General features: G+C 31.7%; 1 protein-coding gene across 4 annotated transcripts in view; it reads left to right on the top strand.

The window, feature by feature from the left end:
- The window catches only part of LOC126735327 (pre-mRNA-splicing factor ATP-dependent RNA helicase PRP16), a 229,036-nt gene that overhangs the window by 142,286 nt on the left and 64,583 nt on the right, over positions 1 to 22,167 (top strand). For 3 of the 4 annotated variants that reach the window (XR_007660373.1, XR_007660372.1, XM_050439281.1), the window contains exon 8: positions 5,473 to 5,697. The exons of the other annotated variant lie outside the window; for it this stretch is intronic. Coding sequence is in view for 1 of the 3 variants with exons in the window: in XM_050439281.1 (XP_050295238.1) it covers positions 5,473 to 5,697 (225 nt within the window). In the remaining 2 variants the exon portion in view is untranslated. The remainder of the gene's footprint in view (positions 1 to 5,472; positions 5,698 to 22,167) is intronic. 4 annotated transcript variants of the gene reach the window in all.

Genomic DNA, 22,167 nt, shown 5'->3' with positions numbered 1-22,167 from the left:
ATGGGATTGCAAGTATTATTTAAAATAGTTGGTATTGCTAACCCGTTTTTGCTATTGTTAGACATTCAGGTATTTCGCAATTGTGAAATTTTTGGTGAGGAATAATTATTTCGCTATTTTTTATTGTTGTTTTTATTTTAATTACTTGTTCCGATCTAGGTTTGACAGTGATACAATTGAGTTCTGGTTTAGTTTGATGGTAATGTAGTTTTACTCTTGCATAGGGGGTAACTAAATAACCGTGTTTAAAATCTAAGTTTGCTTGTACATCTTTTAAGTTATCTAATCCTAAAAGTCCATTAAAAGTATTATGAAATTTAAATAAATAAAATTTAAGACTTTCTTTTCGGGGTAACTTAAATATTCTAGAAGCTGGTAGAAATGCACTAAATCTATGAGCAGATTTTTGGAATACTGTGCTTACTATAAAAGGGTCGTCTTTTATACAATCAGGGTACATATTGAATGCAATTTGGGGGTCAATAAAGGATTTTGTAGATCCTGAGTCAATTAGGATTTTAATATTTGGTCGGGGAAAACTATGTAAGGTAGTTCGCTGATGTTATTAGCGGTATTTATAGGTAGAATTAGGGGTTTTTTGGTCAAAGTTGGGTATCTTCTTGGGCTAAACCTTGAAAATTTTGCTCTTCATCTTCGTAAGGAGCATTTTGTACAGTATAGTTACTTTCTGGGGGTTGATTCTCGAAGTAACCTTGTTCATCATAAGAAGTATATGGATATTCGTTTTCAGTAGAGTCAAGTTCAGTATTATAAACTTCTTCCGTAATGGGTTTAGGGCGGTTTTGGTTATTATTTTGGAAATATGTATTTCTCTGATTGGAAGTAGAAGGCTAATTTGTGTTATTTGTACAAATCGACATGGGGGTTGGTTTCGGAAATTGTCTGTTAGGGTTTGGTCTAAAAACATTATGTTGTTTGCCAAAGACTTTAGAATTTGTCCTTAGACGGGGTGGTCTATAATTAGGGTTTTGTCTAATATCGACAGGGCCAGTTGGAAATGATCTGGTTTGATTATTAAAATGTGGTGGCGTTTGATAGTGCCTAGGGGTCATTTGTTGTTGGGGGTTTGTTCTATTTTTATTATTACTAAAGTTGTTACTGTTATGGGGTTGTGAGTTTCTAATAGAATTATTTACATAGTTATTTTGAAAATATTTTGTATTATTTTCTTGAAGCACAAATTGTATGGCTTCGGCTAGGTCTGTTGGTCTCATACATCTAATAGTGTTACCTAAGGGATCTCTTAGTCCGGAGATAAAGGTGGTTAATGCTAATTTTTTATACATCTCTCTTTTAATAGAGGCTGTTTGAACAGGTTCGTGTGCATCTACGTAACTACATAATAAATTTAATATTTCTAAAACTCTATCATAGTAACTTTGTGGTGATTCATTGCCTTGTTGGCGTAGCATTACTAAATCTCTATTTAAGCAAGTTTCATCGCGTCTGTCCGCAAAGTTTCTATATAAAGTATTTTTTAGTTCGTCCCAGGTGGAGACATTTTATACGTTAACAACTAGTTTTGCATTTTCTGATAATTTACCTATCAAGCTGTTTAATATGTAAATATGTTGAAAATTTGCAATGTTGGTAGCATAAAAAGTAAATGAAATTGCTTATACAGCTAAAAATTAACTTAACAAATAATAATGATTCTATAGAGTGAAAGGGGTATGTAGCTCATGCATGTTTAAATCGCAAAATTTTATGTGAAAAGAGTCATTAAGTAATATTCTAAGCGAAATTTAATCATTCCATTAAATAAATGTTTTAAGCATTTTTTAAGAATTTATACGTTTGATTCGTAAAATTTGACTACATGCGCCCACATACTATTTTGTTAGACGTCACATTGAAGGCCATTGAAGCGTGAAAAGTTGCACAGGTCCGGTCTTAAAATTTATTTGTATTTAAAACTTTATTATTCGGGATTTTTGGGTTTAGTTTTATTAAATTAGAAATTCAGGATAGTTGATAGCAAGATAATATTTAATTTAAATATAAGATTTAAGTACGCAAAATGAGTTTAACTAAAAATTTTAATTTAATAAGTTTAGTTTTTAGCGCCACCAGTGGGGTGTTTATAACAATTGATGAGAGAATTGGTGATACGAATTACTTAGGCTTATTTATTCTGTGGATTAAGGCATTAAATATTTACTTTTTGACACAAAAGGGTAACATGTTTTGGTTTGTCTTCAAATTTTATATATTTCCTTTTTTTGGGTATTGAGATTTATTTTTACTTGGTGGTGATTATTATTGGGGATTTTGGCTGCCATATTCAATGTCCCCATCTCTATATTTAGTACCAACTTCTTTTGATAAAAAGTAATTATGTAGTCAGAAAACTGGAAGTATATTTTTTAATATAAACATTTACATTAAAAATCGTCTAGCTGTCTATATCTTATGCGTGTAAAAGACACAAGTTTTACTTATAAAAAAAACACACTTTACATCCTGAATGTAATATTTATTAATTTGTTTGCCTCATATTTAGTTATTGTGCATATTAGGAGAGATTAGATGAAAATTAAAAAAAATAAATGCTTATACTAAAAACTAAAAATCTTATACAAAACACTACATTTTAAGTATACTGGATCCTAAAACTACAGTGAGGATACTAAATACTTTTATAAATTTAACCACTCGTTTTGAATCTGGCCCAAGGAGTTAATACAATTTTCTAAATTCTGTTTTTTTGCCTTTGTTCTTTAGCAGTTTCTTCCATTAAGGAAGGAAACGGTTTCTCTGTTGCCGCTATGGATTCCAACTTCATCTCGCACATCAGCATATGGATACTTAAGCATTACATTATATAAACTTTATTGTGTCGCTGAAGGACAAACAGTGGCAGTAAGCTGAAAAAAACAAAACTTTAAACTTGTTTAATTAATAAAAATAGGGTTTTCTTACTATGGCAAAAAAGGGACTTTTTTCCTTGGAGGAAGAAACAGTCTTTATTGTGTTGCTGAAGGACAACAGGGGCAGTAAGCTATAAAAAATAAAATTTTAGACTTGTTTTCTTAATAAAAATAGTGTTTTTCTTACCATAGCAAAAAAGAGATTTTCCAGAAAATGGTGGAAGAAGCAGTCTTTATTTTGTTACTGAAGGACAAACAGGGGCAGTAAGCTCTAAAAAAACAAAATTTTAAACTTGTTAAATTAATAAAAATATGGTTTTCTTGCTATGGCAAAAAAGGGACTTTTTCCCAGAGAATGAAAATCATATATCAATCATAAATGTATCATACCATGTTTCAGCTAAATAATATACGGATCTTTCGTACTCCCAATATTCTTTAATTTTCTTCAAATATTCTATACACCACCTGACAATTCCATTACAGGAGCTTTTTTGTTAACCATCTTAAACTTACATCCAAGTTTTATCAGGTATTTCCGCAAGGTTGAGACTGAGAAATGTTAGTCCCTTGCCGATAAGTTGTCCTTCACTGTCTCTATGGTCAGAACCTCATTGTTATTGTATTTAGAATACACACCTTTCCATAGCAATTTGGCAATATACATGTCAAATCCCTTTGATTGTCCTGCATCTTTCCTTTTTATTCTGTCTTTAATCCCTTTTTTACAGGCATATTGTACTATAGGGTATCCCTGTTAAAAAAGCTGTTTTTTGCGAAGCACTACAATCATTTGTGAACTGAGGATCATTCCTTAGATTGTTATAGACATTTAGATAAATTTGTTTGGCATCTGTACTTAAACAATTATGTTTTTAAACTGCTTGACTTTCCCCTGTAGCTTCTACTTCCCTTGCTTCTTTTTGCTTCCTCAACAGTAGAAAATGAACTATCAGAACTATTTAAGTCTAAATCACTGTCCAGATCACTCTTATTGTTTTCATCACAAATGTTATTGTCTTTCTTGTGCACCCCGCACAAACACTTCCCTCTTCATTTGCCAAATTTTTTTGCCTATTTTCCCAGGGTCGAAACATTTTAAGGTCTTTAGGTATAATACCAAAACAAATCCACAAACACAAATAAAAAAACACAATTCCTCACAGTAAAAACTGCAAAAAAATTAAACGAATACAGGCCAAATTCTAAATTCACCACTTTCATAAAGGTGTAAAAAGCAAAACTGGCAAAACCCATCAAATAATAATAACCTCACATGACCCCCCTCCCAACTATTAAAGATGATAGACCCATCCAACAACTATTTTAAAGGCGATAGACCCATTCTTAAAGATCTCTTTAAAAACACGTCGAAAGTAATACAAAAACAGCCCAAAAATTTATTTGGGTACGGCCCCGTAATTCTCAAAATCAGTGGGATAGAGAGAGATACACAATCACTTGCACCGCCTAAAGTAGGAATCGCCAGAACGCAGGTGTTTTATCTTTGTTTAATAGACTGGCTAAAAAGAGGTGACAAGTCTGTGAGTGCTGGATGTGTTTAAAATATTTTGTAAAATGCTTCGATTTTAGTTCGCGGTCAATTTTTTGATATTATTTTCTTGCGATATTATTTTCTTTCTAAAAATTGACATTTTCGAAAGAAAAATAAAAAATAGTATAAAACATGGGGTTTTACGGATATTTAAAATGATTTCATAGATAAACAATATAAAATTTTGCCATTTAAACATGTATATCATGCGTCAATAAATACGACATAGGCGCACGGACTAGTTAGTGCGGCATCTGCGACACATCAAAGATTCTAATAGATCTCTGAATTGGACTTTAACTGGAGATTCCAGCGTCGTTGAAAACCTGACCCAAAGAAGTCAAAAGCCAAGTCAACGCAGCTAAAATAAATCGTTCCTAGATTTGACTGAAACTGCAATCCGGTAGTCGACCGGGTACACTTTTTAACACAGGATTGCGTATCTTCCCAAATATTCAATCAACGGTCATATTATTCGTTGTCACAAATTCCTTTCCGAAACTTTGATATTAACTTTTTTAAAGTAGGGTAACTTAGTGCGACATATTCACCCTATATACATTATTATGTTATTCTTTCTTGTCCTACGATTTTACAAGCTGTTTAATTTAATTTGATTCATTATAGAGTCACAAACTCCATTATGTTATGTGGTATCCTGTTCACTTGATTTGAGACCATTATACCACTTAATTAGCCTCGGATCTTTTATTTCAATAAATAAAGATTTGTCATTGATTAACTGTTTAAAACTGATAAATAATGCATTTTTATACTGACTTTTCATATTATACCTTCCTTTAGTAGTCCTTACGGCTGTTTTTTCTTACTATATTGTATTACCATTATGATATTAAATTATGTATGTTTTTGGCTTTGCTGTTGAAATCAAGAAATAAAAAATAAATTAATATTCTTTGGAGATCATTTTGTACATAGAAATAAATGAATGTGACATTGATATTGTGTATTTGGTTTTTAAATAGAATTGTGTTATTGTGTAATTTTTGTTACTTATCCTAAAAGGTATCCTATTACGTGAGAGCTTAAGAGAACCAGACCTTGACCACTACAGTGCGATTATAATGGACGAAGCGCATGAAAGATCACTTAGCACAGATGTGCTTTTTGGTTTGTTACGGGAGATAGTGGCCAGGAGACATGATTTAAAACTAATTGTGACGTCAGCTACAATGGACAGTAGCAAGTTTTCCATGTTTTTTGGAAATGTACCCACATTTACTATACCAGGTAAACCTTTATAATTTTTTTTTCTTTATCGTACAAATTAAGGTCAATTTAAGTTGAACAAATTAATTCTATTTATTAATAATTTTGGAGATTTTTATTCTGTGATAAGTTTGTAGTCAAAATTAACATTCAAATCCAAAGTTACAAAGTCTGAAAATGCTACTCTCACTTGTTCAATTGTTGCTCAATTGTTAATAAAAATTTGTAACATACTTTTAACCAAGGACAAAGAACAGACAGATAGAAAAATCAATTTAGTCAGAGAGAGAAAACAACCTGGTTCCAATAAATTGCTTAAAAATTTCAAAACGAAGAACAGCTAACGACATGTAGATATGCTACTTATAAGTAGGGTGAACCTTCTAAGAGTTCTCATTTTTACAATGTCATTAACCCACCTTACACTAGATGTCGCGATCAGTACCATTATCAAACAATTAAATTATTACTTTACAAAAGCAACCAAAAAAAATAAAAACGCTACAGCATACTAGAATAAATGAAGTCTTGAATTAATTAATTATCGTTTCAATTACGAGGAGCACAATTTGTTATAATAAAGATAATCGACATAGTGAGTTTTAAGGTTGCGTGACTATCATAACTTGGTCCGAATTGGTTAAAATTTGGCATTTGGGGTTTATTTAGGATACAGTTATTAATAATTTTCAACAAATATTTGATATATTTGGTTTTATGGTCACATGACTATGACATTATTCTTCTCATTTGTCTGATTTGGTTAAAATTTTGTATTTGGCTATGTATATTGTATGTATTTTTTATGCAATTTAGAAAACATTCTTTATTTTGATATATGTCACTTTTAAAGGTTACTTCGGTTAACGCTGACTGGTCATCCCAGATTAGAAGTATTGGAGCATTAAATGCCAAAAAAAAGCCAGAAATAGGTATAAAAAAAATGCGGAACGGTTCTGATCTGAAACAAAACTATTAAATGATAAATTCTCATTGACTGTATTAGACCCAGTAGTCAAACTCCCTAAGCAGAATCGGATAAAAACTAGCTTGACCAGTTATCAACTCTTTCTTATGTAAGGTTTTTCTTTTCTTATACTTTTCTAAGATTCGAAAAATAATCAAGCACAAGAATGAATTAGAAATCGGAGGTCCAACAAGGCACAATGCCGAATGAGACCTGAAGCTTGCAGTCGACCTTCTACTCTTAGAAGACCATACTCATCAGTTGCTTCTTGTCTTTAATTAAAAAACGACATTAGCCTCAAAAGAGGGCGTCATTTTTCTTCCTTGATGCAAATATCTTAAAACGTAACCCAAAATTCTTGGAAAGATGTGAAACTTTTGAAAGCAACATAAGTACGAAATTTTCCGTCTTGACTGATGTGGAATAAGGCAGTTGGTAATTTCTTGTCTAGCACGTCGGCTAGATGTGAAGAGTAAAATTAACATGGGAAGGCCATGACAACTGACATACAAAAAAAAGAAAAAAAACCGGTGCAGTCTTGCACAAAATGTTTTGTTTTTCGATATTCGATCAGGTTAATTTTAAATTTAATAAAATATAAGTATTAAAAAAAATAAAGAAGATGGGCCCGGTAAAGTTAAAGGGACGTCTAAAAATCGATTTTTTTTTTTAAATTTTTACATAGAATGTTGACTTTGAACATTTTATTGATAAAAAAGTCAGAATGAAGTAAAAAAATGTAAAATGTTTAAAAACTATAAAGGATTTTCTACTTACTTATTATTCACAATTACACCCGGCTTAACTGCAATCTATATTCAACTAGCCATCACGTTGATCATTATGTATGCTAATAATTTAAATTTAAAGCCTTAAGTAACCAATTTCTGTAACTTAGAAGGATTTACCTCACTTCTTTAGGTGATAAACACAAATTTCCATACGCAAATCACGAATATCAAATATGTAAATTCGGATCAATTCATAAATAAAAAAGACTGTCAAATGTCACTTACGGCAACAAATTATTATTTTATTATTTATTGGCTACTGTACTAGTAAGATTATCGTAATTTTCTGTCGTGTCTTATTATAGTATTTGTTTACGTGGCGATGGCCCCGTGTTTCTATACAGTGCACTCGTACAGTGTGCTTGTATATGCGTGTGTACATACAAGCGTACGCCCCTTGTGCATGTTGAGTCCCAATACCTTTGACACGCGAGAGGTAGCCCTGTTAATCATTAGATTATAGTTTTGGATATAAGTTCTTATGGTTGCGCTTAGTTATTTATATTAATGTTTTATTAATAAAGATATTTATTGTTTTGACTATAAGTTAATTTACATTAAACCTCATCGTTATTATTTACCTATTAATAATTAAATATCTTAAATTATGTTTATAAAATTTATATTTTTTTTCAAAACTTATTCTTATAATATATTAAATTACATAAAATATCAAATAATTTAAGTAAATAATACCTATTTTTTAACACCTGATAAATGTGTTCTATTCATGTAATGTAAAATCTAACTATATTATGCCTTTATTATCTAAAATTGATAAAAAATCCTATAAATTTACAATTTTAGCCCGAAAAAGTTCCAAAATTGACCCGATATATATATTTTTTAATTATAGCAAAATCAAGAGCGCTTCTGCAAGCTGACAATAATTACGTATTTAACGTATGTAGAAAAATCTTCATAATTTCCAAAGTTCTGTATTTTTTCCAATCATCCTCACTTTTTTATCAATATTTTGACCACACAACTTTACCGGACCCAAGAAGACTTAATTAAGACGTAAGTTTTTTTGAAGGGTCAATTATTAGAATGAAAATTAGTCTTTCGAAAATCGAGTGACTGTCCTAATTAATTAATTATAAATAAATATAAATTTTATTTACAAAGAAATACCATTTGTTACCAAATTATTAAATTTAGGCTGTTAGAGAGAAGTGGACTATATTTATTATAAGTGTATTTATTCTTTTATTAATGTAATTAATAGAGGCGGTTCAGGCAAGCTCATAAAAATAAAGATGTGATAGTTTTCGGTATAGCTTTTTCCTCTTTTTAGTCCATTTCCAGTCTTGCTTGCAGAACTCCACCATTAACACTGTCGCATTGTTCGAGTTTTTTTTTTTTGTAATAAAGATAACCAACGTGAGATTGACCTAATATATCTGTTATGTCGACTTTACCGAGAGTCAATTACAGCGTACAACTGACGAAATTCAATTCAGGAAAGTAAAAGGCCAAAAATAAATTCAATCCTTTAGTTACGTCATGGTAACAGTTTACACAGTGACAGGTAAAAAACAGTCAAACTGACAACTAGTTAACAAAAAAAAACCGCCCTTCCATTTGAAAGCAGTTGCCTGCTATGCCTAAATATGAACTGACCCAATCGATAAATCGATATTTTTGGGGCGTTGAATCCCAGAGACATATGAGCGGGGTTGTCAAATTGCCGCTGAATGATCAAGGTGGTAGAAATAACTTAAACAAAAAATTACTGAATTGCTCCAACATCATCCCACCTGAGTCACAGTAACACGAATAAGTGACTCACAAAATAAAGCTTTAACAAAACTGATTAGAAGCCAAGTAGAAATGTCAACACAAAACAATAAAATATCTTAAAAACTAACTAAACCTAAAGGTACGACCCTAAAAAACGAAATTTTTCCCTTATGAGTACCTTCTAGGCACTTTAAGACTTACTCCTATTACTATACGCATATTCGCATTGTCTTTCATTGTCTTTTAACACACATGGGCTTTATAACACACAACACAGTCAATTAAAAAATCCTTGGTAAAAGCTCCAGTCCTGTCATGTCCTGATTTTGATTCTCCATTTATTCAGTGTGATGCTTCTGATTTTGGGTTGGGTGTTGTTTTAACTCAATTTCAGGATGGAGAGAAGAAAGTCATCTGATATTTAAGTAGATCTTTAAATAAAAATGAAAGACGGAAATCGGTGACTGAAATGCTTAGCAGTTCTTTTTGGCATAGAAAAGTTGCGTCCATATTTGGAAGGGACCAAATTCACAGTTCTGACTCTGACGTTATAGTCTGAAATGGTTGAATAGCATTAAAAACCCTGTTGGTCAAATTGCTCGATGGGCTGTACGTCTTCAGCAGTATGATTTCGTAATTGTGCATAGAAAAGGCAAGGATAACGTTGTTCCTGATGTTACGTTCTGTTCCGGTTATTGATGTTCTAGATATTTCAGATTTAAATGACTCTTCTAATCGTTCTGATGATGGTATTCAAGATGATTCTTCTTATGAAGGTGATATGTTTGTGAAGTTTCCTTTATGGCGAATTATAGACAGCAAGATATGAAAAAGGTGTAAACACCCCTTTCAAGAGATTTTATAACCTAAAAATAGTTTGCTTAAAGTGGTGCCTAAAGCCTTAAGAACTAAAATTATTAGGCTCAATCATGATCCTCCAACATGTGGACATCAAGGTATATTTAAGACCAGTTCTCCAATTTCTCAGTTCTATTATTGGCCTGGTATGAAATGTGATGTTGCCAGACGTATTTGTCCTTTCTATTTTGTCGTCTTAGAAGTGCTACAACCAGGAATAATATTAAGTGGATTGAATATTATGTTATCTCTATTGGTGCTTCAGAAATTTTTATTGCTGTCAATGCGCAATTTAAGAGTAAAGAATTTCAAGCTTTGACTAGTCAGTACAAAATTAAACATCGATTTACTGCTCTATCGACAATCTAATCCTGTTGAGCGAACTCATCGTGGGTTAAATTCCATGCTATATATCCAAGTTATACTTCTAAATTCCAAATGGGATCAGTATTTCCCTAAAATTGCTTATGCTGTAAGATCGGCAGTTCATGAATCTCATGGCTACACACCAAACTTTATTATGTTTGGGAGAGAACTTCAATTGTTGGAAAGGCTCCTGATCAGAATGTTGAAAACGGTGAGCCTTATCATCGTTTTTGGATCCCTTAGCTAAGAGTAAACTTCTAAAGAGAATTTTTGCTGATGTCCGAGCAAGATTAATTAAAGCGTATGAGAAGTCTAGGGATGCCTATAATCTTCATAGACGTCCTGATCGGTATTTGGAAGGTCAAAAAGTTTGGCCCAAAAATTATGTAATCGCAGATGCAGCAAAGAAATTCACTGCTAAATTTGCACCAAAATATGTGAGATCTTTTACTATTTCTAAAGTGGTTTCTCCTTGGACTTATGAGTTAGTTGATGTCACTGGACGGAATATGGGAGTATGGAATATTAAGAATATTAAAGCTAATCGTTCTGATACGTGATAACGATTTTTTTATATGTTTTTTTTTTACTTGATTATATCTATGGATGGATGATTGTTCACTGCCAGTGGGTCAGCAAAATTTCGGTGAAATTTTTTCTTTTTGGGTGAGGTAATGTTGTTACGGTTTTTTTTAAACTCCACAATTTAATTTTTAAATTCTTATCATTTTGGGTAGTTTATTGGAACTTCGGTAATGAGGAATATTTGCGAGCGTATTCATTGGAGGCTTGGTCAGGTCAATGAAACTATTTACTAAAAGAATAATAGTCGATATAAATAAATCTTCTATATTTACAACTATATAAAATAAACTTATATTCCAATATATCGACCAAACAAATATAGATATGAAATCGAAAATAATATCCAACCTGTTTTATTGATTCAACCGATCACATCCGTGCGTTGCGTTGTGCAGGTGTGGGTTGGCCATAATAATATGCTCTGCGAACGAATTCGTTCAGATGGTACATCTAAATGGGTTGTTGCCCTTTGGTTTGGTTTGTCAAGTGGGTTGTCAGCTGTCAGTTCGAAATTACTGCCGCTTGTGACTGTCTCTCGATCTCTACGTCTTGGCTGAGATTCTAAAATTACGACTCGATCTCGATACGATCACGACTTCGAATTCGATCGCGACTCAGTCGTGACGACGAGAATGATTTCTAAATTTCAATCGTCGACTAAACTCGTTTTATTCGATTTGATTTAGGTTTCTTGGTATATATTTGTTATTTTCCCTAATATTTGACAGATGGAAGCGTCAATTGTCTTCTATATTTATTTTGTTAATTTTTTACACCTCCGTACTTTTTTATTTAATTATATGCCTATATTATTTCTCTAAAATAAAAAAGTGTCGTTTAAAATCACCACTACCCATTGGGAAATAATAATTGAATTCATGGAAAGTCACAAAAACTTGTTGTGTTCATCCACTTTTGGTTTTAATATGGCAACATGGGTGCAATCAATAGGACCCATATAACACCAGGGAAATCGGATCTGTTCATAAACGTTAATTTATTAATTTGTTTCTCATCTCTTATATTTGGAAAATTAAAGAATCGATCAGCAAGGTGATTGTCAATAATTTCATTAATTTTATGGGTCCAATGACTTACGCAGTAGTTTCGCTAATTCCAAATCTAGAATCAATGCTTGTTTGGTAACAATCTGTGGCATACTAAAACTGCCCATTCAATGGTAGCATCTACTTCCTCTGCCTCTATTATTAACAGAAGATTGTGAAAAATAGGGTCGAATTAGATCTATTAGTTGTTGTTTTTAAGAAAGCTTCTTGATAATATACTAATGAAAATCTTATATGACTATTGGTAAACAATCAATGCAACAAATACGTTTAAAAAAGGATGCTGGCACATTATGCAGGTATTAAATAAGGAAGAAGCTATATCGTCTGGTGCATACGATATACCCAAGCGTGTCGTCGACAAATCGTTAAAAACATCAAGTCATATCAAGTAATCGTGTCGAATCATAATTTTAGAATCCCAGTGAAAAATCGCCAAATATCGGATTTAAAAACATCCACCTCCTTTCATCCCTTATAGAGCTGTGTGCCTAAACGGATCTGATTCGCGATGTCCGAATAGATTTCCGGATTTTTGTAGAATAGGTTATATTGGATGTTGGGTTTACATAACCTTTCTCACCGGTAAGTTTCCACATTTTTTAAAATTCTTACTTGATTTCCGGTAATGTGATCATTGGTAACTTAAAAAGGGTATTTTACAAACCCATTTTCATGGTCTTTTCTTTTAAAAAATGTGTTTTGAATAGGCATTAACTCAACAAACCTGGGGGGCTCCACCTTAACCCTCAACGTAAGTTAAGCATTTTATGGCCACCTAACAAATCTAATCAATGGGTGAGTAAACTATTGATAAATAACACTATAATATTCATAAAATGTATAGTTGTCTGGAGACTCAATAGAGTCTTCTTTTCAGGCCATCAAATCCTAGGCTTTTAGTCTACAACTATTTCCTTTAGTTTTTCTTCATCTCTATTGTACTTTCCACTTCCTTTATTGCCATGCAATTTGATCAAATGTATCTGATGTAATGTGCCGATGCTGACTATCTTCTGTATACGCGATACTGGACTGACCTGTACTTACCAATAGTTGCTTGGATGGCTACTTTATTTTGCGGACAACAATATTACGAAAAACAAATTAAGTAATGTTTCAATAAACCATAAAATATAAACCTCTTAAATTTAACAACACAACATAACATTAATTCAAGTAACTACAATAAAATAAGTACTATATATTTTATATCTTCTTTAGTTTAAAGTCTACGTAAACCGCGCATACCTATGCTGGGGGTAGTAATCATTGTTATAATTTACAACTTGAGTCCTGCATAAAATTATTCACTTTATATTTAAATTCATCAGTAATTGGTAAAGATTGTATAAACGAGAGTACAAATGTGATAAATAAATAAATTGTGATTTACCTTTTAATGACAACACACTTTTTTTATTGCCGACCCACAAAAGACCCTAAGGATGTAAAGAGGTGAAGTAGGTTAACAATAATCATCTCTTTTCTTTTTTTTTATGTAACAAATTTTTTCTTTTTTATGTAACATCTATTTTTTTTTGTAACAAACGCCAAAAAGTTTTTTGATTCAATTTTTTGGCCAAATCGTGAGTCTCACAGAAAATTTTATAGAACAAAAAATAAAGAAATTCTCTACAATTTTGGTCTGGTCTGGTATAAGCTGTAAAACCTACGGGAATGAAGTTAGAGGGCGCAAAAGTCACCAAAACGCAGTGTTTTGGAGTTTTCTCATCATACATACTTAAAAAAAGAAATGACATCCTCAATATGTTTAAATGTAAACCACCATTTTTAATGCAGAATCAGAAAGAATGCATTTTTTTACAGGATATGGTACAAATGAATATAGTTACATAAGCAATTTTGAACGAAAAATGTTGATAACATGTAGAATTAAAGAAATACCTATCTATATTAAATGTTGGTATTTTGGTTTTTTTTAGTTATTGTTGTCGTATTTGTTGCCGGTGTCAAAAAGTAAATGTATTTTGGTGCAACTATTTGAAGTATTTTTACATTTGCAAGTGGTATTTATTCTTTTTAAACGAAAACCGTGTCATTCTGCGTTTTATTAGTAACTACACTTTATTACCTACTGTTATTGTATGAAATGTGAAAAAATTAACCGAACGTGAACGAATCGAAATCTTGTACATGATTGGTTTCGGAGATATGAAGCGTACTCAAAAGAAGGTGGTTCAGATGTTTAATGCAACTCATCTTGATCGGTCGCCTATTAACCAAAGCATTGTAAGCAGAGTTGAAGAAAAGTTTCGTTCGAAAAGCCGGGGTTCAATAAGATGAGCTTAACGGTCCAAGATAATCCCAAAGTCACAGGCGCGGCTTTTAATGTTAATTTATCGCGATCTACTGTGCATAAAATATTGAAAAAAGTAAAGTTCCACCCTTATAAAATATTCTTACTTCAAAAGCTATCGGATGATGATTGTATCCAGGATTTGGAAGAATCTGACATGCACCAACGATCTTTTTTTCAGCAAGATGGAGCCTCCCCCACACTATGCTTTACCCGTTCGCAATTATCTAGATGAAGTTTTTCCACATCGTTGGATAGGCAGACGAGAGTTCATTGAATGGCCACCCAGATCGCCAGATTTAATACCCCTCGATTACTTTGACTTTTAATTTATAATTTCTCAAAAAATATTTTGACGTTTTTTTTATCGTAGTCATTTAAGTGCGTAAAGTAATTTGGTGTTTTTGATTTTTGTTGATGTTTTCTTCGGTAGTAGAAAAAAAAATTCTATGTTACACGTGTGTGTAAAAGCCTCTTGTTTTATTCATGGGTATTGACAAATTTTCCATTTATAAAAAAAGGATAATTTTAAACACTTCTTACCTTAGAACATTGAAAGCCTACAATTAGTAAACAACAACTTTGTTTGACTTCAACATGTGCACAGGGGCAAAGGGCATCGGCTGCGCTATATACTAAAAGGTGAGATTGCATGTTATTAATATTTAAAAGATAAGATATTATTATTATTATTATTAATAATAATAATAATAATAATATGGCGCAAAAGGTATTTAACAATAACAACAATAGTACCACGGATTTTATTTATTTTTGAATATAAGTAATGTCCTAAAAAACAATAATAAACGTGTTTGCCAAACTAATTGTTGACTGAAATAGACGTTCTATGTTTGGATGTTTAATCGGTTGAAGTTAGGTATAGTATATGTTATGAAGTTGTGTTCAAATGTTGTTCTCTACTACTTTTCCGATGCCTCCTGTACATGCAAAGTTATCTGCGGAATGTAGATCTAAAAGAGATATATAATTTTTATTTGGTTCACTTTTTATTAAAAGGGCGCGTTTACGATTTATTCAGGGTGTCCGGGACTTTTTTAACACACAGTATATAAAATGTATGTCACATATTATTTACAAAATTCATCAAAAATAGTTTTAAAATTGATGAAATATAATGTGAACGAATTTTTAACGCATTTATGCTGTACATTACGTTAATAATTCGTAATTGATCGTAAAAGACTGAAAATACGTTTTCAATTCACTTAAACAACTTCCATACGAGGTCGAAAAACGTCGAAATTCAACCCCGCTAACATTCACTTCTGTCAAGAATTCTCAGTTTGCAACATGTTTATTATTGTTTTAGGATATAACCTATATTTAAAAAAAAAATATTACGATCCGTGATAACATTATTGTTACCAAAAAATTAGGAAAAGCCACAGCAATTACTATTCTAGTAGTTCTCCAAATAGAAACAAAAATGTTTATTTAATATGACGCAATCAGAGGATCTAGCACCTTCTGTAAATTTGGTCGGAAGCAAGCTTAGTTTGTTTCTTCTAAATATTCAGTCCTTAAGACACAAAACAGATTAATTCTTTCTTCTTCTAGAAGGGCCTAATTTTCCAGACATCATCACCATTACTAAACATTGGTTAAATGTTGATGAGCCTGTTTTTGTTAAAAATTATACAACAATCGCTAAATTTAATAGAAGTGATTTATCTCATGGAGGTACCATAATAATGTCTACTAACAACGATTTTTCAACAGTTACCAAGTTTGATAATTTACTATCTGAAAAAGTATTCACATTTTCTATTATCTATAATAATAATTACGATGAAAACATCTTGTCGGACTTGCATTGTCTTATTTATTTATTGTAACACGACGTTTCGGTTGGTAAGTATCTCCAACCGTTATCAAGTGTAAACTATCAGTTTACACTATCAGTATACACTGTGTAAACTATCAGTATAAACTATCAGTTTACACTTGATAACGGTTGGAGATACTTACCAACCGAAACGTCGTGTTACAATAAATAAATAAGACAATGCAAGTCCGACAAGATGTTTTCACTGTACCATTGTCTACCACCTTCAAAAACACAATAATTACGATCTCTATATTATTTGTATTTACAGAACTCCCGACGCGGACCATTAAAAGCAAATTAATTTTATGTGGCGATCTTAACAACATCCAATGTGTGTGCTGCTCAAGAATCTCTCCAGTCGATTTTCGACTCATTTGGTATAGTAATGTATATTCAAAATCAGATTTATTCAAAAAAAATATACATGTTTACAAAAACAATATTTAGTCAGTTTACAATTCCTATAATGGAACTAAAATATTTGATTTTTATATTTAAATTAATTTTGTGGAGACATTATCCAGTCCAGGTACCGAGACGTTTTTCAAAGAATGTATCCGGAAATCTCTCTCTCTCTCTCTGTGGTTGGACTTAAATACATAGACGCAACACTTGACTTAGCCTCGTATGTTTTAATATTCTTTGGTTGGAAATTATCCGGAAAAAAGAAAGGAAAAAGCAAAAGGAATTTATCCGCGATTATCAAATTTATAGAGAAGTTTGTCACTTTTTTGTTATTGTTAAGGTTAGTAGCATCCTTAATTATTTTATATATTTTTTGAGGTTGTTTTTGTTATTTTCTATTTGGCTTTTATAATACTGATATATCTATTGCTTTAAAAGCTTATTTAAAAAATTTTTGTAGTGTTTGTATTCAGTTTCTAATGCAGGAGTTTGATTATTTAAAAGTGCTTTTTTTAACTTATCTTTATGTTTAATGAAATATATCAGCCTATTACTAATCCAATTTTTTTTTTTTTTTTAAACTTTTTTTTAACTTTTTACTATTGTAGCTGATGTTTATTCTTTTATAAAATTATTAGTTGCTTCATTGGGGTCAGAATAGTTAATGATTTCATTCTAGTTTTTTATAGACATTTCTACTTCAAGCAAATTATAATCTATATACAGGGTGTTACAAAATTCGGTGCAAATATTTTAAGAGTGTATTGTTGGAGTTAAAATTAAAAAAAAGACTTTTGTCCTAAAATGCAGCCCCTCAGAGGTACAGCCCGCGCAAATTGCTTGAACAAAATCTATTATTTGGAACCGTAATTACAATCATGCATCAATTCTTCTGAATGTCTTTTTGGCACAGGTAGTGGATAAAGCTGATACAATACATAATCTTCGAGTTCGACAATAGGTACCTCTATAATAAAAAATTTCGAGAAAATCGCTGTTTTTTCTAGATGTATGGTTCTGGGGCTATTTCTTGACATTTGGCATTAAACAATACATATGAGTATTCGTTTAGGATAAGGTATTGGGCTTTAGGAATTATTATTTGGAATTTGGAATTCAAAGGCACAGGTAGTGGATAAAGCTGATACAATACATAATCTTCGAGTTCGACAATAGGTACCTTTATAATAAAAAATATTTGGTTTTCCTTCCCCACGTTTTTTAAAGTAGCTGCAAATGGCAGCTTAGTTTTTGGGGTAAGTGAAGGCCGATTAATTTTATTTCGTTTAAAAGATCGTTTGGATCGATAATTGAGTTATGAAACATATTTACTTTTGAAAAAGTTTCGAAACGAAAAGCGATTTCGATGGTTTTCAGGACGTTATAAATATTTTGGTAAGCATTTATTACTATAAGAGTTTCAGAGTATAGATAGATAGATAGATAGATTTCAGAGCGAGATAAGAGTTTCACCTAAAAAGAATGGTTAGGAAAACGTGGTGTTACTTAAATGTGTATTTTTAATTATCAATTCTAATTATTTAATACGAGTTTCCAGGATTTGTTAGTTGTGCGCTAAATTTTCTTTATGCTTCCAAAATTATGGACAGATTTTTAAGCTATAGTAATTTGGTCTTTTAAGACGTTTTAAGTTTTTAGTGGGTTTTGACTGGTTATTATTTCTAAGATAGTTTTGTCATATTTTTATCATATCTTAATCTAACAACGAGTTGTATTTGGTAAGGCAATTCGTTTAAGAATGTTTTGAGGGCAAAATCTTCATAATGAGCTAATTTAATTCTTTGCTCATTTTCATCAATCACAGATGTGTGTAATTTGGAAAATAAAAGTGATCGAGCATCCTGAACTCTCATACCAAATTGTACTGGACTTTCGCGCCTACTAATTTTTATTAGCATTAAATCTTGTATTAAACATTTTATACTTGGTTGATCTGAGAAAACAGTTAAAAGTGCTTCTTAAATTAGTAACCAGCTATTTAAATCTGAATTAGAACATATGAGATCAGCAGCACGACCTCGTAATTTCATTAAAATAGTATCAATCAAAGCTAAGTTTATTGGATTATTTAAATTAAATGCATCTTGACAATTTTGTAGAACATGTTCGCAGGCAGTAATACATCTATTAAGCTAACTTGGATTTCCATCGAAATTGGGGATGTTATCGGCCTGGTACCTAAGCATACCGATATCAATTTGATTCATTTTGGTTTTTGAAAATGATATAGACGGTACAGGTTTAAGTTCTTCGTGAGAAATTGTTTGCATAAACTTCATGAATAAATCAAAATATTTAAAATATATGCATATAAATGTGCTAAAAATAAACTTACTAAATCTATAAAAATGTCAAATGGAATTGTTATAGGAAGAAATTGTTCAACTTTTTATAAAGGATAAAATATTATTAAAATAGTAAAAAAAATACCTATCAACACTCAAAAATAAATATATTTATCACTTTTAGGATTTTAAAAAAATGGTAAGGAAAAACGTTCACTTACATTAATGTTTTAACAAAAATTTTCATTAGCTTAGCCTAGACTGTCCTATAGGAGTCGATTTGCGTATTGCCAGGACCTTATAGCCTAAACCTTTCTCATTGCTCGGTGCTGTGCGGTGGTTGCTGAAATTTGGATCGTCGCAGGTACTTCCGACGATTCTTGTTCTTTGAAGGTTTCTGCAGATCTTTTTTTCAGCTTTCAAAGATTTCAGCGGTCTTTAAACCATAGAAACGCACCCAGAAAGGCGACATTTTTGTCCTATTGGAAAGACAAAACTACCGACTGCGCCAGTTAAATGATAGCTCCAAGCATTTGCTTTTTAAAAAACAAATTTATTAGAGAACTATTACAATTAACGTAACTTAAGTCTTAAATCCAACAGAACTTAATTAAATTAAATTGGTTATAATAAAATCTATGGCATTTAAAATAATATATTTGCTGACAAAGGCATAATATACAATTAATATACAGGGTCGGCATAAGGTAGCGGGTTAGGACCCGTAACTTGCAAGACGAAAAATTTTAGTATGCGTGATTTTATAGAATTTTATGGTGATGGTGATAATTCCTTACTATTGTTCCTCAATCCTAACAATCGATGATACAAATGGTACACGTATATAGTATATACTAGCAAGATACACTCGCGAAAAAATCAAAATTTTCGGTTTACTTTTACTATCCAGAAACAAACCCATATAGCGGAGCGTGTATCACCGTTAATCACGATATATATTTTTCAACTAGGATTTCTAAAACTAGCTCCAGCACTATAGACTATGTAGTTTCATCTTTCGATCCAAGACTCGTTGACAGTACTGTCCTAAGTTCAGGTTTCTCTGACCATGAAGTAGTATTAACAAAGTTTTTGCTGTCGTCAAACACAAGCAAAAATTCCTCGCGCAAATTGAGCCGTATTTTTTCTAACAAAAATTTTCTAAATTTAGAAAACTGACAACTGACTTGAATGTTCTTTCTGGAGATGTTGACACCGAATTCTCAACCCTTATAAATTATCTACTTTAGCCTTTAAATCCTTTCCTCTTAAGCCCGTCAAGTTTAAAAAATATAAACCTTGGACCACAGGAAGCCTTCGTACATCAGCTAAAAACAGCCGCTCATTATCGCACCCAAAAAATTTTTAGACAGCACTTTCTTTCACGTAAAAATCAAAATTACAGAAAAGTTTACTATAAGACTATAAAGGCCGCCAAGGAAATTTATTATAATAGGAGGTTGGCTAAATCCAATAATCTTACTAAAGAGATGTGGTCTATTGTTAATGATTTAAGAAATAAGGTTTCCACATCTAGCAACATCTCTACTTTACCGAACAGCCTAAACGATTACTTTATAATGTGGCTAAAAATTTAATGAGTACCATAACCCCGTTAATATAAACTTTTTTTCAGTTTCTTCTTAACACATGTGGTAACAGCAGAGCTTAGCAGTACAATTAAAGTCATTAAAAACAAATCTTCCTCTGGAAGTGATGGACTAATACTAAAAATGTTTGCAAACATACCGGAATGCACTTTAAATCATCTTACTACGTTTATTAGCCTGTTATTCCAAAATAGAGTTTTTCCGAACTGTCTTAAGGCTGCGATAATTATTCCTTTGCGTAAAGGATGAGATAAAAAGAAAGCTTCGAACTATCGCCCAATTGCACCACGCTGTCGAAAATCATTGAACGATTATAAAAAAAAAGGATTCTATTCAATTGGGGTAATTGTGGACGATATTTAATGTTTTGACTTGCTAAACGATTTTTGGGGACATAACGCATTATTTTATATATGTAAATTAGCAGTCAGATAGCTCATAGTATCTTCTTTGATAATTACTAGTGGTTTTCTGTAATTACAAGTCACATTAAGATAAAAAAAATATATTTAACATGCTTGTCCGTTTACATTTAGCCCTACTCTTTAGGGGTAATTGTAAACAAGCATCTCTTGATACATTTACTCTACCAGAAAAAAACCTGGGACAAATATAAACGAACTGTATAAAGTCGCTGTGTAGCAAAATATTTTTTGATATAAGTCGTGTTTACATTTACCCCAAAATAATGTGACCTTAAAGGTTTTGCTTGCAATATAAATGAAAAATCGAGATAAAAGTAAATATTTTCCAACAGTTCTGTTTATTTTAACTAAAACTAAACTATTTTTCAGAACGCTAATAAAAGAAATTTATTCTAAGTATGTAATTATAATAATATTATAGGTATAAAAAAAATAGTTTTGCTCTCAAACTATTGCTGGAAAGTTGTATAGTATTCTCTCTCCCTTCATTTGAATGCCAGGATCGGGAAGCACACCAATGATTTGATTCAAGGTTATATAACTGACATCAGTTTCAACAATGTAGAAAAGCATTTTTGATGCATGCCAGGATTTAAGACCAGTCACTTTGATTTTCGTTAATTTTTCATCCACAGCTTCAATTAAACACACATATTTAAGAAGAGTAGTCTTTCTCTTTCCACCTTTGAACTGCTCAAGAATAAATTTCCCTGTGGACAAGTCTGACTGTTTTAAGCTCTTTATCTATATTGTTTTTCCGGTTCTGCCCAATCTATTTCATCATCAGTATCACCTAGACTTATTTCTCCATCAGAACTTTCCGAATCTGCAACTGGTTCACTTCTCATTTTTTTCAATTTCGACTTTAACTTTTTGTTGTCCGTTTTCGGATTAGCCTTTTTTTTCCTTTATTTTTCTTCTTCTCTTCTGCTTCTCTTAGTCTTTCCAAGACTTGGTTGGTTGTTAGTACCTCTCCATATCTTTGTTGCTTTAATCTCGGTATGACTTGTTTTTTTTCTTCAATAATATCTTCACGGCGGCTGAGTGGCAAGAAAATGTTGGTAATTTCTGTCGATTTACTGATAGACGATGACGTCGATGGTTATGGACTGTGGGTAGATGCCACTAATAATTTTTGGTAGTCAGTTGACGATGTAGAAGGCTGCTGTCGGCTTTCAGCTGACGACACTGAATGA

This window comes from Anthonomus grandis, chromosome 4 (assembly GCF_022605725.1).
Source record: "Anthonomus grandis grandis chromosome 4, icAntGran1.3, whole genome shotgun sequence".
Lineage (NCBI taxonomy): Eukaryota > Metazoa > Arthropoda > Insecta > Coleoptera > Curculionidae > Anthonomus > Anthonomus grandis.
This window is presented reverse-complemented; position numbering and strand designations above follow the sequence as displayed.